The sequence below is a fragment of the Acomys russatus genome, chromosome 31 (genome assembly GCF_903995435.1).
Source record: "Acomys russatus chromosome 31, mAcoRus1.1, whole genome shotgun sequence".
NCBI classification, from domain to species: Eukaryota; Metazoa; Chordata; class Mammalia; order Rodentia; family Muridae; genus Acomys; species Acomys russatus.
The window spans coordinates 32,771,905-32,789,145 of NC_067167.1; the positions used below are offsets into that span (position 1 = coordinate 32,771,905).

Sequence of the window (17,241 nt, forward strand, 5' to 3'; positions counted from 1 at the left end):
TACTGTGAATCTGGGCCTGCTGGTCCATTTATTGCCTTCATTGTGCATTGTCATCAGGGTGAAGTAGCCAGTGCGGGTGACCTTATGACCTTGGACAGGAAAGCCCTCTTACAGCAAGGTTATGCGGATAGCCCTTACCATAGACGGAGCAGCACAAGGAAATCAGATGCGGTAAGCCACCAGCAGCTGCGTTCATTGGCTAAGTCATTAAAGCTCTCGCCCTCCAAGGTTTTACAGCTGTGATCGAATAAGGAATTAGAAAACTGAATTGGGACTAGAATACATACTCATTGATATCTAATTTAGATGGAGACCTTAGTTTTTGCAAATGATTTACTTGTGTTAGGCTTATGTCCTGAGGAAAAGTTGTTTTAAATCATTGAATCTGTGAAAATTTAGTTTACTCAATGTATTAATTGGCCATTGTGTTAGTGTGGTTTGAATTTGACACTGCTTTCTTGCCACAGGAATAAGCCTAATGTTTTGGTTTACTTCTGAGATTATGTTTTCATTACATTTCTCCCTTCACCTTTCTCCCTCCAAAACCCTTCTCTGGTGTCCTGTAGTAAAGGGAGGAAATGCTGCTTAAAGGCAGGGTCCTCTGGTCCTCCATAACTGCCAAAGGCTTAACACTTTAGACACCCTGTAGAGACTGATAAAACACCAGCATGGTAACTCATAACCTGGAAAGCTGTAATTTAGATGGCTGAAATAATACTAAAGCACTATGTTTTCCCCAGCTGCGTAGCTGTTATGAGGCAGCAGTTTTCACTGTTCCTAATGGTACGACCCTTTAACACAGCTCATGTTGCGGTGACCTCCACACCCCCAACCATAAAACTTTTTGTTGCTACTTCAAATATGTAGTTTTTGCTACTTTTTTTGTATAAATGATTTTTAAAATTTAATTAATTTATTCATATTACATCTCAATTGTTACTCCATCCCTTGTATTCTCCCATTCCTCCCTCCCTCCCACTTACACCTTATTCCCCTCCCCTATGACTGTGACTGAGGGGGACCTCCTCCCCCTGTATATGATCACACGAACTCTGGGGCCGCATATTTGACCACGCCCCCTTGATGGGGAGGCCCGGTGGCACTCAGAGGAAGGATAGCAGGCTTCCATGTTTTGCTAGGCAGTATCTGCTATGCGACCTTAAGGGTTGGGACTCACAGGTTGAAATCCGCTGATTTTAGGGGGGGAAACCACCAAGATACAGTTATTCTTTCGCTGTCACCCAGAATCAGTTTGCAATGTATTTCGTAGTGGGATGGGGAGACTGATTGTTTTTTTCTTTTTTTTTGTGGGTGTGAATCTGTTACAGTTCTTGCGGTAGAACCACACAGGCAATTTTCTGTGCCCGTTGTCCAGGTAGTGTGCTCAGTGGAATAAGGTTGTCATAAAAATAACAAAAGTGTATGTGTGTGTGTGTGTGTGTGTGTGTGTGTGTGTGTGTGTGTGTGATAAGCAGCCGAGTCTGACTAGCATTGTCCGTGCGTGTACGGGTGTGGGGCAACCGACTGCAGCATAATAAAGCTACAGATGGCCACATCTTCAAAGAAGGGCTCTTTTCCCCCAGCAACTATGAACTACCAGTAGCTTCTCAGCAAGGGCCTGGAGTGCATCTCCCTCAACTGTATCTTGGTCTTGTATAGGTCTCGTGCAGGTATCTCTTATTGCCCTGGGTTTGTGAGTATAGTCGTCACCCTATGTCCATAAGGAAGTATTTATGAAGGTAGTTTAGTAAAACCAGTAATCAAGAAAAATTATTATTATTAATTCATTATGTGCAGGGGAGAGATGGTCACTTTTAACTATGATTTGAGCTTTTAAAAACATCTAATTAACTGATTAATGTTAATTAACTAATTAATTAATTTATTTGAGTGTGTATGTTTGTGGCCATGCACATGGCACAGTGAGCATCTCACAGTGAGGAACAACTTGCAGGAATCAGGTCTCGCTTTTCATCATGAGAGTCCAAGGGATTGAACTCAGGTCACCAGGCTTGACAGTGGGTACCTTCTCCTGCCGAGCCATCTCATCAGCTTTCTTTAAGTTTTTGACGAAAATTGAATGATTTTGATTGTGTTTGTGTTTTCTATGGTGACTCGTTTAGACTAAATTCTTTTTGTGTGTGCGTGTGTGTTGGTGCTGAGGGTCTTCCCTGCGGCAAGTTGAGACAGGGTTTGCCGGATGTGCCTCTAGCAGGCTCATAAAAAGGGCCACCATCTTCTCCTTCATTCTGACTGTGAAACACAGGCAGCTTGTTAGAAAAATGTCATGATGTTTATTGAAATTTAAGTGCATTCATTTTTAGGGAATGGGAGCTTAAGATTTAATAATTGGCATTTGACATACTATCAGTAGTAGGCTATACGTAGGGAGAAAATTGGAAAACTTATATTTTATGATGTGCAGGAAATGTTCTGCTTTATGGGTAATGAAGTTGTTTTTCATTTTATCTTCTCAGGAAACTGTGGCTTTAGCGAAGAAGAAACGGACGGTCACAGAGCAAATGATGATAGACCACTTAGCCAGGTGAGCGCTGAAAACTCAGCACACGCCTCTGCTCTGAAACTGACCACTAAATATCCTCTTCATGCGAAACACCCACATGCTGTCAATCAATGCGAGGTTGCTAGTAGTTTCCAAACTTTCTGTTCACTGCACCTTTGCTATTTTAGTGAGTTTAATTATTGTTGTTGTTGTTGGTATTATTATTATTATTATTATTATTATTATTATTATTATTATTATTACTACTACTACAAAGCTTTCTGAGATTAGAAATACTTGAAAGTTAAACCTAGGAAGATGGTTCAGTCTGTGAAGTGCTTGCCGTGTAAGTAGGAAGACCTGATTTAAAACCTCAAAACCAATGTGAAAAAGCCAGGCATGGTAGCAGGTGCCTGTGATTTCATTGCTGGCTAGAGACAGGTAGATCCTTGGGGCTTGTTTGTCAGCCAGCCCAGCTTGCTTGGTGAGCTCTAGGCCACTGAGAGATTCTGCCTCAAAAAACTAGGGCGATGGCTCCAAAGGTTGACCTCTGGAGTCCAGTCACATGTGTATACACCTGAACACACATACGTACCTACATTATATTCACAGGTAGTCAGGCATGCATGAGCGTGTGTGTGTGTGTGCACGTGCATGCGCGCGCACACACACACACACACACACACACACACACACACACACACACACACACACAAGTTCTTATTGTCTTGGGAAGCATTTTTATTTAAATGATTGAATAATTATTTCCTGACAACTCAGTGAACATTTCAGTTATATACACATTAGAAGACAGCATTTTAAAATTTCATTCATGGGTTGATAGATTGCTTCATAAGGAGATGTATGTTCTTTTGCGCACCACAGAATCTTTCAGAGTTACCTTCTGTTCTGAGTTGTTTTTCACATGACATTGGCTGTTTGTCACAGTACTTGTAGAAAACTTGGCTTTCAAAGATGTCACATCATTTGACAGGGTTAGTAAGATATCTTGTTGAAACTAGGACCTACCTTGAGCCAGTTGCTATGGTTTCCAAATGGTGAAGAGCATCATATCTTTCCATTAGAAGTGAATATCCCACAGACTCATTGTGGTTCCCAAGGTGACTTGTGTAGCACAGAGAACTGTGAAACCAATCGTCAATAATTTATAAGTCCCACAGATAACTGTATAAAACAGTACGTGAAGTGATAAATTGTAGTGTGACAACTAAACCATGGAGGAAAAAACATTTAGTTTGGTGGCCGTCCACATCTGATTAGCACATTACTATTTTCCTTCTCTCGTTCTGTGTTTGGTTTTGGAGACTGACCCTGTAGCTGTCTGTGTGCTGTGTACAAGCCAGCAAGTTCTCTGAAGTCACTGTCTGCAAAGTGTCTTTTTATCCTGGTAAGAAAAGTGGTGACAACACATCACGTGATAAAGTGGCTTCTCAGCTCTCATCTTTTTGGCCCACCAGCAATTTCTGTCTCATTTGAGAACTTTCATCCTTTTGAAGCAACTTTCTCCCGTCATTAAATGTGGTAAATTAATTCCATATCTCCTACATACTTGCCTCCTGATTTCAAGCATGTTCCATATTTTGATGCACCTTTAATCTTCAAGATTTTGGTTTCTCTTTTTTTCTAATGTAAGTTTTCTCACATGACCAAATCTGCTTCAATTTTTCTCCATGGCAATTCCATTTTAAAAATTATTTAGTCCTCAAGTCTTGGTCAAATGCTTTTGACCCATTTCTTTTTTCTTTTTTTCAACTCCAGTATCCACTTTGTCAGCAAAGACTCAGTTCTAACAAAATAACTGTATTTCTTCTATTGCTGCTCTTCTTGTTGCTGACATTCCCATCTTGTGGATAGTTTCTTTCAGTCCACACTGGATTTCACTGAGTCTCTGTTAACCTCTCACCAGTTTATTCTCCATTCACTCACTAGAGTGACACTATTGAAAGACAATCAAATCATCTGTCAATTCCCTATCTCAATCCAAGGAAATTCAATAAAGCTTAGGTATCAGTTAGATGAAATGTCAAAATTTAGTAGCTAAAAGTAGATTTTGCCCATGTGTCTTTAAGGCAGCTGCCCAGGCTTGGCTGATCAGGTATTGCTTTTTACTTATTTAGATGAGTTATAAAGGAACTAAAGAAATGATGCCAATTCTGAGCATACCTTAAAAATCTGCATGTATTTCCATTTGTGTTTGTAGTGTGTGTGTGTGTGTGTGTGTGTGTTTTCCAACTCTAAAGAACACTGCCTGGGTCATCAACTAGCCTCCAGAAAAAGATTCCTCTATGAAATGAAGCTGGGCTACTTAGGCAGGGCATCAGCAGATTTTTCAAGCACCTTATATTTGCCTGACTTAGTTCAACGAAGAACAGCAGAGCCATCACAGCACGCATATGAATCAGAGGTGCTGATAAACCATGGCTACTGTTTAAGCTGTTGGGTCCCACCTTTGATCTGTTCCCCGGTAGGATGCTACTCTTTGCCCCTCTGTCTTCCTTCTCTCCGGTGTTCCATGTGCATCAGCTTGCTACCTTTTGAGAACATACCAGGTCCCCTTCTTGCCTCTGTTCCTCTGCATTATTTTCTCCTATGTTTAGATGGCCTTTCCCCTGGAAATATATGCTGCGGTGCACTAATTTTACTCCATACTTTTATTTGGAAGTCACACTGGTGCAGCTTGCTGTGAACACCGTGCTGCTTAGGGTACTATTGCTCATTTGAAAGAGAATGACCAAACAAGTTGGGGAGGAAAGGGTTCTGGTTTTTGATTTTGTTTTATTTTGCTTTTGCTTTATGTGTCCACATCACTGTTCATCACTGAAGCAACTCAGGACAGAAACTCAAGCAGAGCAGGAACCTGGAGTCAGGAGCTGATGCAGAGGCCATGGAGGAATGCTTTGTGCTGACTTGCTCCTCATGGCTTGCTCAGCCTGCTTTTTTGTAGAACCCAGGGCCACCAGCACATGGATGACCCCACCCACAGTGGGCTGGGGCCTCCCCCATCAATCATTAATTAAGAAAATGCTCTATATGTTTGCTTGAAGCTGAATCTTACAGATGCATTTTCCCAGCAGAGACTCCCTCCTCTCTGATGCCTCTGTCTTGTGTCAACCTGACACAAAACTAGCCAGCATAGTGACCTAATAAGTACTTGATAAATCCTTGCTCATGACTTCAAATCTATCCACTATTTCTTCTTCTATAGCAATCACCAATGTGTAGTTTACTTTGTAGTTTCCTACTTTATTCTTGATCTGTTTTCCTCTTTGGAGCATGTGCTTCCCAAGGGCAGGGCACTTTAGGAGCCTTCTCACCGCACTGTTACATCCCTGTGGCCTAGTGTAGTGTCTGTACAACATACACTCACTGTCTTGACTCACGAATGAATGAAAACCAGAAAAGGGAACTTAATGGGAAGCAGTATTTCGAAGGTGGGTTGAGGAGGGATGGTAGGAAAGCCTACTGCTAAGATAACTCTGAGGTAAATGCAAACCAAGTCCACAGTTCTACACCTGCATCCCACACATGGACTAATCTCCTTTCATACTGTAGTGGTGTTAGGGATCTTTCTGGCTAACGGCCTCAAAAACGGCTTTTTAGTTCCGCTGATATTTCCAAATCTGATGTGTCTGCTACATCTATTTCTATTGTGCCTGAACCTAGGCCCTTGCTCTCCTCTACCTAGTCCATTATAGTACCTCTGATGGGTGGTTATGCCTCTATATTGATTCACATTTCACAGTAATATATATGCAGTAAAGTAGGAACTGGGAAGTATAGGCTCAGCAATTGAACTTCTCCATAAAATGGATGGTAGACATTTCTATCACTATTTAATCTTCACAAAAGTTATTTGAGAGAATGTATTAATCATTTATATTGCCACTGTGACCAAGGAAACTTACAGAAGAAAGAGTTTATTGGGATTGTGCAGGCAAGCATGACACTGGAGTAGAAGCTGAGAGCTTATGTACTTATCCCCAAATGGGAAGCAGAAACAATCAAGAGGAGTAGACAGCTGGAAAGAATCAAATTCAGGGCTGAAGTCAACAAATTAGAAACAAAGAGAACAATTCAAATAATAATGAAATCAAGAACTGGTTCTTTTAGAAAATCAACAAGATAGGAAAAAACCTTGGCTAAACTAACAAAAAAGCAGAGAGATACGACGCAAGTCAACAAAATCAAAAATGAGAAGGGAGACAAAACAAAAGACACAGAGGAAATCAACAGAATCCTTAGGTCTTACGTCAAAGGCCTATATGACACAAAAATTTAAAATCTAAAGGAAACGAACAATTTTCTTGATAGATTCCACTTACCAAAATTGAATCAAGATAAAGTAAACAAATTAAATAGTCCTCTATATCCCCTATGGAAATAGAAGCAGCCATCAAAAGTTTCCCAACCAAAACAAAGCCCAGGGCCAGATGGATTCAGTACAGAATTCTACCAGACCGTCAAAGAAGAGCTAATACCAATACTCCTCAAACTACTCCACAACATAGAAACAGAAGGAACATTATCAAACTCATTCTATAAGGCCACAGTCACCTTGATACCTAAACCACAGAAAGACTCAACAAAGAAAGAGAATTTCAGACCAATTTCCCTTGTGAATATTGATGCAATAATTCCATATTTTACAGACCACAAGGTGCACCTGACCATAAGTCACATCCAGTTGTTAGAGCAGTAAAACAAGAAAAACAGTGAAAACAGCAATCAGACCATAAGGCACACCCTAATTCTTTCCCCCACTTTTTTTTTGGGGGGGGCGGGGAAAGTGCATATTATGGTTTTAAAAATATGCTACTCAATAAAATACATGCAAACTGAATTCAAGAACACATAAATACCATCCACCATGACCAAGTAGGCTTGATCCCAGGCATGCAGGGATGGTTCAATATATGGAAATCCCTCAATTAATCCACCATACAAACAAACTGAAAGAAAAAATCCACACAATCATCTCCTTAGATGCCAAAAAAAAAAAAAAAAGCACTTGACAAAATCCAACGTCCATTCATGTTAAAAGTCTTGGGGAGATCAGGGATACAAGGCACGTACCTAAACATAGTACAGACAATATACAGCAACCCTATAGCCAACATCAAACTAAATGGAGAGAAACTTAAAGCAATCTCACTGAAATCAGGGACAAGATAAGGCTTCAATGCTTCTTCAACTTGACTTTTGAAACAGTTTCTCACGGAACCTGGAGCTCACAAAGTAGATCAGCTAGCTGCCCAGTGATATCCAGAGTTCTTTTTGCCTCCATCTCCTCCAGCTCTGGGGCTAAAGGTACACGCTACCACTCCCAGCTTCTGTGCACTTCTAGTGATCTAAACTCAATTCTTCATATCTGTGATGTAAGCATGTTACTGAGGCATCTCCCCAGACCCCTCTATTTTTTTTTCTTGAAATCATGTCCTGTTTCTCGATGCTTCCCCATCCAAGTTCTGCTAATGTGTTTATCGCTTTACACTCTTGCAATAGCTAGTCTGGTTGTCAACTTGACATACCAGAAAGAAGAAACCACACCATTGAAGAATTATCTCTACCAGATTGGCCTGTGGGCATGTCAATGGGGCATCTTCTTGATTGTTAATCAATGTCAGAGGGCCTAGCTCTCTGTGGTGGTTGGTACCACCCTTAGGCAAGAGTCCTGGCTTGCAGCTGAACCTGAGCCTGGGAGAAAGCTAGAAAGCAGACTTCTTGTTGGCTTCTGCCTTAAGCTCCTTCTTTGATTCCTTCCAATGATGAACTGTAAAGTGTAAGATGAAATAAACCCTTTCCTCCCCAAGTTAGCTTTGGTCAAGCTTATACAGATACAGAAAGCAATTTAGACCAAGTCTCTTTTTAACCATCATTCCTCCCCATGTTATCAGAAACCAGCAAAAGATCTGTTTGAAGAGTGCTAAGAGAAAGACACAAAGCTCTTACTTGCCATTGTAATTTCTAGTTGTTTTACAAATAAATGTATTCACTTTTTATGGGCAGTATTTTAAATAATTAAATGCACTTATATATGACAAACATTATTGTGACAACAGCACAAGTTGCCATCTGGTGTTTGGCATTTTCCAACTGCTCGAAAATAAATGAGCACATATTTTGTCATGCTAGACACCAGACTTTGTGTCCTCCTGCTCAGGGCTGTCATCAGCGATCCAGAACAAGACCTAAACACCACAAAACAAGAAAGTTCTCATATCCCTCCAGACTCAAAGAGGGCGCCACTTCGAGTTAGGAGACGAACTCTGCATGAAACAAAGTAAGAAAAGCTTAATGATGTGTTGTTAAAATATATTTCTACACCTTCCTAAATAAATTTTCATTAAAAAAAAAAAACTATGTAAAGAGAAGTGAAAGTTTTGGGATTTCAAATCTCAGTGCTGCCTCCTTGAATTTTTTTCTTCTGCCTTCTTTCCATTTTTCTTACATTCATAATTTAGAAGGGAAGTTGCATTTTTTTCAGGATAACATATATGAAAGTGAGTAATAAAGCAATTTAGACATCTCTGCTTGAAGATGGTAAAATGCCTGGCTAAATCAGATTTATGTAATATATGAAGAATTAATCTGCAGAGGAAAAGCCCTTTATTCCAGACACAGCCTGCCTCTTAAGTAGTCCACTTCTTTCTAGAGCCATAGGTGGGTAACCGCACTGCTGACACATGGGTTTTGGAGTCAGATCCTAACTATTGCTGTTGATGGTAACTTTTCTGGTCCTTTGGCATAGCCTGCTGAACTTCTTCAATAGGTTCACTGACAAGTGACATTAAGTCTCAGGTTTAATAGGAAACCTATTGTGCACAGCAGCTCTTCTGTGTTTTAAGACTGCTATAAATCTTCATCTTACCTTTTTTTGTGTGTGTGTCTCATTCTTAACACTGATTGTTCCCTCCATTTAAATATTTGAGGGGCAGTGCGGTAGATTCCCATTGTTACAGTAACACCGCACGACAAACAGTATTTTAGAACAGCACAAACATATCCACATGGCAAGAAGCTGCAATTCTTTATCTAGAAATTTTAGAAAAGAATTCGTGTTCTTCCATTTCAAAGCTTCCTTCATCACTTTGACACTCCATTGTAGATAAAACATTCTCTCTCTCTCTCTCTCTCTCTCTCTCTCTCTCTCTCTCTCTCTCTCTCTCTCTCTCACACACACACACACACACACACAGAGTTGTATTGAGTCTGCGTGAGTAACCCTGATAACCTCCCTATGGTTAACATCATCAACCTAATCACAGATTCCACGTTTCTTTCATTACGTATGATTAACATATGCACATGTTCTAAGCATTAAACTATGGCATTTTGGGGAGCATCATTTTTCTATTGTATATGTAATATGCATTCTATATATTTAATATATCTACTGTATATTTAAGTGGTTTCCCTTAAAGTAAACTGAAGTGAGACATGCTTCCAAACAATGCACACATTTTAAGTTACAATATTGGAGTCGTGACAAACAGATCACACTCATGTGTCCAACTCCCACATGGAGAAACCACACATGAGCAGCACCCCATGAACACCCCCTGTGCTGCCTCCAGACTCTTATGCACTTCTTTGCTGTGTCATGTTAGGTTCTATATCCTACTAGCATAGATTAAAATGGTTGGGTAGGGCTTTACAAAAGAGAAAATGAAAAATGTCTGTACGGCTTGTTAAATTCAAAAATGTATTATGTGGATATGTATATCTGTGGGTGAGTATGTGAACTTGAATGTCAGTGCCTGTGTGGGTCAGGGAGATTGGGTCCCCCTGAGGCTGCAGTCACACATAGTTATGAGTGACCTGGCATGGATGCAAGGGATCAGACTTGGTCCTCTGTAAGGACAGTGCATGGTCTTAACAGCTGATCCATCTTCCCAGCCCTTTGTCTAGTTTCTTTCCTTTTCCTCAATACTGTCTTTCTGTCTGTATTTCTTCTGCTTTATCATAATCACCATCATCCATTCAGTGCAATGCTTGTAAAGACTTAATGAAGTGTGCCCGGTGTCTTTCCCTCGGCATTATATTTAGGAGTGTCTTTCATGTTGTCATTTGTAGTTGTTTCCCCCACTGCGGTCCATTATTCCATTATATGAATATACCACAACTTAAAAGGCACAGATGCTTCACATGCCTGCTGACTTATGACTTATAAATTCCGTGAACTCTCATGTGCATACCCTGTGGTAAGCACACGTACTCCCTCATGCTGAGTGAATAATTAGACTTCCTAGACTATGTACTATGCCCTCGTTCAGCTCTACAAGATACTTGCAAATAGTAACCCCAGTAGCAGGATGAGTGGTCCAATTGCCATACTTCTTTGCCAGGACCTGATGTTGCCCATCTTTTTTGTTGTGTTTCTCCTGCTGGATGTGTGTTGGTGATTTTACTTTGCATTTCACTGGAGGCTGATGACGGTGATTAGTTTTCACGTGTGTGTTGTTCATCCAGACGTCCTCATGTGAAGTTTGACTGATTTACCAATCTATTCTTACACTGTATGTGTCCTTTGTATCTTCTTCTAAGAAATCTGAGCCTACTTGAAAGAAAATATCACCCTGCGTTTCACATTTCACTGTGCTGCATGTCAAATTGTCCTAACTGTGCGGACCATTTGTACCCTGTTTTTCAGTCTCATCTGTTTTCTTGCTCCTGTATTGCTTCATAACAAATACATACAACTTGGCTAAAGCCATTCCATTTCCGGGGGTTATTGATTAGGATTTTAGGTCCATGGTTTCCCACTCTTTTGTTTTCCCTTGAGGGGGAAGAAGAAACCCTGTTTCATAAGTTGGCAGCAAGTTTAGCACGTATAGAGCAGCCCCCTTCCCCGCCCCCCCCCCCCCGTCTCTTTTAGTTTGTCTGGAGGCAGCTTCTTGCAGACATACACATTTCACTCTTGTAATGAACTTTGTAAGTTTCTCATTAGTAGAAAGAATCAGTCAGTCTGTGTAACTCTAGCGCCAAACTCCTATCCTATTATCGCTGCGTGCCTAAACCATGCTCTCTACCAATGTTGTCAATGACAAAATCCAACTTTGGTATTCGTTGTGCTTAATTATTCTTTTTGAATGGGTTCAGAACTTACATATAGAAGCATTTGTGCTACTTACTGGACACCTGAAACACAGTGTGGCTCTCTGCATTTCAAAAAATAGAAATATATATTTACTTATGTCCTTTTGTGATGACTCCAGGCTCCCTGATGCAAGTACATCAAGCCTTCCAGCTTTGCTCACCACTAAGAAATAAGAAACTATGATGCTTAGAGCAAGGTTGTTTTCCAGATCTGTCATGTATTCATATGGCTGCAAGCAGCTACTTATCATGTCTTCCATGATAAATGTATTTATTAAATGGGGTTAGTAGTGCTTACCTCACAGTTTTATTGCAAGCATCAAACAAACCCATGCATATTAAAGAGATTTAATAGTGACTAGTGTCTACAAAGTCCTCAGTAAATGATAGTTGGTATTGCTGCTGCTATTTTCCTAGCATTTAAAGTCATTTCAGGGACATAGTGAATGTTCAGTGGCTGCATTAGTCCAGTGGATTACATTGAATTGAGATGATGAAGTCTTCATGGTTCTTCTCGTTGGGTTAGCAGGCTGTTGTTTCCTATCTCCAGCTTCCTTTCTATGGAGCCCAGACATTACAGAGGAAACTCTTTACCTGTTTTCAACAACTGCTGCCCACATGCATATGATACCATTGCCATTTGATTATTCCTATAGTTTCATAAACCCATATGAACAGTAATGATATTTCATTGACTCATATCTTAAGATAAAGGACATCATTAAGTATAAGGTATCAAAGAGTGTGCATTTGAGCTTTGCTTCATATTTTAAAGACTTTCAGGAGCATTTAGAAGGTCAGCAGTGCTCTCTACAGACTATGAAGGTATACATATATAATATACTATATATATGTATATTAGATATATCCCAGAGCTTGAGCTTGGTTCATTCATCCAGCATTCCTTTCCACCATTGTTTCAGTAAGGAATAGCATTAGCCGTCTGTGATGGGACGCCTGACTGACAGGAATCAATGTATTAGGATTTGTTTTCCTGTGTAACTGGTTGATTGGAAGTAGGCATATGTTGCTTTTGGTCCTAAGGCTTAGTGATGCACTGGGCTGTAGCAGCTTCTGTCACCATAATCCCCTTAATGTTCATAGGCAGGAAACTGCCCACCCTCCCTTCGCATCAGGACAAGAATCTTTCCTGTGAGATTATTGGCAAAAGTGCTTTTGTTGGTCATCATGGCAAGCACCAAGAAACCAAGGGCTATTCTGGAGAAAAGCAAAAGAACTGGGTAAGGAGGGGCCTTTGAGCTGATATGCAGGCTCAGCTCTGCAACTCCAGCACATGCCATCTTAAACTATATAGAAAGTGTACAGTGGAAAAGGAAAAGACAGGAAATAGGAGAAGGCAGGTCTTCTCAGGCAGCCCTGTCACATGCTGCTGTGCTCTGTTCAGAATGCACCTCTATGGCACCTTGTCCCTATAGGTGCGGGAACAAAGGGCTTCTGTAGTACAGACTGTGGCTCAGGGTACTATGTCTTTTGTGTCCTTATATATTCATGATCTGAATTTTAATTTCCATCTTTAATCTGTGCCATTTCAAAATATTGTCATAGCCCTTTGGCGCACTTGTCATTTATATCAATTGCAATCTCTCTGAAACAATTACTTACAAAATGTATTTTGACAGGATAAGAACCAACTCTACATTAACAGAGAATGACCTTTCTCGGAAGGTAGAATTTGATGGGAGGGTCTTATCAAGGTAATTGTCATTTTATTTAATTTTTTTACTTCTATGATGATAATAATATATTATTTTCTTTCATAGAAATGTCAAGACTAGATAAATTCATACCAACACTGAAAATGTGAAATTCTGGGTTATAGGTAAAAGCTATTATCGTTATAGAAAATAGGACAATGTAGGACAAGCATTTTAACTGAGTGTCTTAAAAAATCAATCTTAAAAGTCTTTTGGAAAGATTGGATCAATTTGTATATTAATAATAGAATTTCTAATTTATTTAGAAGTTCATCTTTATGTCCGATGGTTAATTTGGTTTTCTTTCTTTTTTTTTTTTTAATTTTAATTTTAATTTTTTTATTTTTTATTTTTTATTTTTTATTTTTTTATTAATTTATTCTTGTTACATCTCAATGTTTATCCCATCCCTTGTATCCTCCCATTCCTCCCCCCCCCCATTTTCCCATTATTCCCCTCCCCTATGACTGTTCCTGAGGGGGATTACCTCCCCCTGTATATTCTCATAGGGTATCAAGTCTCTTCTTGGCTACTTGCTGTTAATTTGGTTTTAATAGTTTGAGTTAGCAGATTACTGATAGAGCCAATGACTAGGAAGACAGCTTTAAACTGTTTTACCTCAATTTTGTAAACTTTGTAAGCTCAGCATTTTAAAGGCCTCTGCCTTATCTTAAGTCTCTGTGCTGTGACAAAGCTGGACGCTCTTTACTGTTAAGCTTATGTCTTCCTTATCCAAATCTAAATCAGTTGGGGATTCTTTCACCTGAATCTGCCTGACCCCCAACTCGCTGCCACATATTCAAGGGAGTTAAGTTATTGCCACTGGAGAGGTATGGTCTTAGTTTATTACTCAGCTAAAACATCTCCGCATTTAAAAATCATCAGCATCCTCTTGGTTTTTTAGGAATGGGCGTGACGCTTGCAGGGAGCTGGTTGGCTTCTTCTTTACCCACGACCAGTCCCTAACTGTGTATGAATATCGAACATTTGGGAAAAACAGGTATGCTCAGACACTGTCAGAATGCTAACGAGTTGCTTTCAGGAGGAACTGAGTGATTTCATCTTTGTTGTTTAACTTCTAGGACAAATGTGCTTCCTTTTATTAAGAAAGACATTTATAGTCACCAGTGTGGAAGAAGAAAAGGAAAGCAATACCAACTTGGTGACTTCTATATTGTAAGTGTGTGTGTGCTGGCACTATACAGTGAGAGTGTGTGTGTGTGTGTGTGTGCGTGTGCGTGTGTGTGTGTGTTAGCACTATACTGTAAGTGTTTGTGTGTGTGCTGGCACTATGTGTGTGTGTATGTGCATGTGTGTGCTGGCACTATACTGTAAGTGTCTGTGTATGTGCTGGTACTATTCTGTAAGTGTGTGTGTGCTGGCACTATACTGTATGTGTGTGCATGTATGCTTGTGTGTGTGCTGGCACTGTACTTTAAGTGTGTGTGTTGACACTATACTGTAAGTGTGTGTGTGTGTGTGTGCTGACACTATATTGTAACTGTGTGTGTGTGTGTGTGTGATGGCACTTAAATGCCATGTGATGTGCTATGTGCCTATCTCTAGTGTGGAGTAAGGGCCATGGGTCCAGTTTATTTTCCTGATCAGAGACATTTGTGTGAATAGTGAATGGTTGATAAATCCTAATCATTTGAATCTTAATCACAGTAATTATTTTCCATAAACACACATACACTTTTTTTCAAGACAGGATTTCTCTGTGTAGCCTTGGCTGTCCTGGACTTACTTTGTAGACCAGGCTGGCCTTAAGCTTACAGCGATCTGCCTGCCTCTGCCTCCCGAGTGCTGGGATTAAAGGCTGGGGCCACCACGCCCGGCCGACACACACTTTTTAAAATGGAGACTGTTGCCAAGAGATCTTGTCTCCAGGTACTTTTGTAGCTCTCTGCACAAGGCCTGCTCTAGATAAGTGGCTACTTCAGGGGCACTGGGAGCAATGCTCCACCTAAGGAGGTCCTGGACTTTTCTGTGTAGAGTGCCACTGTCCTCTGGAGCTGTGACTGTGCTAGCCCATCTTTTGTGACTCTCCCCCGTGTCCTGAATTTTTAAATCACTAATTTGCACATGGAAACATTCTCTGTACCAATCCTGCATGTAATGCTTGTTTAGCTTCCCATTCTAAAGACAGAGTACCGAATGGGTTAGAACCATCCTTTGCTCTGTGGCTCTTGGGGCACAATGGACATCAGTTAGGTAGGAGCCACACTGGACAAACAGGGCACCCAGTTCTACGAGCTGTAGGAATTCCTGGAGAAAGTGACACGTGAGCTTAACTAAGGACTAGGGGAGGGTCCAGGACAGGCTCGGAGGTGGAGAAGAGCACGTGTAAGGGGCAAAGGCAAGAAAGGACACACATTAGCTGGAGCAGCGAGAGTAGGCCAGTCTGGTCAGAACATGGACATGAAATGAGTATGAAAGAGAAGTGGACTCGGGCTGCAGAGGTAGCTCGGCTGGCAGGGTTTAATCTTGCAAGCAGGAGGACCCGGGACCAAAGTTCAGAAACCATGTAAAAACTCAGGACTCAGCGGCACACACTTGTGATCCCAGCACTGGCACGACAGTGACAGGTCAATCTTTGGCTTACTGGCTGTACACAGCTTAGTCTGCTTGGTGAGTTCTGGACCAAAGAGAGACCAGGTCTCATTGAAAAAAAAAAAAAGGTGGACAGTCAATATGGTGTGCTTACCTAAGGGTGTCCTCTGATCCACACACCGACACCTATACTCCTCCCCAACTAAATAAAAAAAGTAGCCTTAATATAGTAGGGAGACACTGAAAAGAGGACGTGGGTGCAATGGAGAGGCTACATGAACAGATTTGTAACTTAGAAATGTCTCTCTGACGTCAACGTATGGAATGGTCTGAAGACCAGGCACACAAGGCGTGGATTGAATGGACTTTAATCTAGGAGAAAACTCACCTCACCTTGACAAGGAGGGACAATGGCTACAAAGGTAGTTAGAAAACAAATCCTTAGGAGATGCAGCCGCTAAGGTGTGATGGCCAAGTTGGGAAAGGGCAAAGGAGGCGGAAATGTTAGACACCTTAATCTTGGGCTAAATGCTCCATGCCCATGACATTCATACATGTCTCTTGATGTCTAGAGAAAGTCAGCCCAGACTCCTTTTGTGCAATGCAAGGACTGGAGCTTCTTCATCTGTTGTGCTTACTGCCTATTGAAGATGACAGTTGTTACTACAAGTTCGGAGCTGCTGCTGTTGCAGTTCAGCGCAGTTGCTGATGTGCCCTGACTCTCCCCTCTCACTGAACCAAATGTGGGATTCACTTCCTTCTATATCTCAGGATAGTGAGGAAGAGAGAAAGGAGAAAGAGAAGAGGCAGGAAGGGAGGGAGGGAGGGAGGGAGGCTGGCATCATGCATACATGTGATAGTCTGTGTTTACAATATACATTTTGAAAATTTATCTCAGTAGGTTTATACATGCAGAATTTGTTGAGTGCTGCCTCTCCATTGATATTTACCTTTCACAGAGTACTTGGCCATAAAGCTAGAAATAGATAACTAGTTTTCAAAAGAATTTATATCCATCTCAAAGGGACGAGAAGGTGCCTATATCACAGTTACTGCTTTTCTAAACTATTCCAATAAGATGGGGGAGGGGTCACCCTTATGCTCTATCGGAAGAACGAAGCCTTTTACTGAGCTTGCATTTCTCTATACATTGGTCACATGTATGTGAGCAATTCTGAAATTAGAATAGTAATTCTCTGGTTTGTATTAAGAATTTGGTAAGAATTTTGTCATCGAAACGTTGGTGCTCGAACCATGTTAAAATTTGGTTTTGTAGTCTCACGATCTTCCATCAACAAGCCACATGAAAGACTCATCAGTCTACCATATTTTCCCAGTCTACATGAGCTCGCT

General features: G+C 40.8%; 1 protein-coding gene across 1 annotated transcript in view; it reads left to right on the forward strand.

Annotated features, from left to right (window-relative positions):
• The window catches only part of Caps2 (calcyphosine 2), a 37,791-nt gene that overhangs the window by 8,832 nt on the left and 11,718 nt on the right, over nucleotides 1–17,241 (forward strand). The window contains exons 4-9 of the mRNA XM_051139708.1: nucleotides 49–171; nucleotides 2,478–2,545; nucleotides 8,685–8,804; nucleotides 13,261–13,335; nucleotides 14,240–14,335; nucleotides 14,418–14,511. Of these exons, the coding sequence (XP_050995665.1) occupies nucleotides 49–171; nucleotides 2,478–2,545; nucleotides 8,685–8,804; nucleotides 13,261–13,335; nucleotides 14,240–14,335; nucleotides 14,418–14,511 (576 nt within the window). The remainder of the gene's footprint in view (nucleotides 1–48; nucleotides 172–2,477; nucleotides 2,546–8,684; nucleotides 8,805–13,260; nucleotides 13,336–14,239; nucleotides 14,336–14,417; nucleotides 14,512–17,241) is intronic.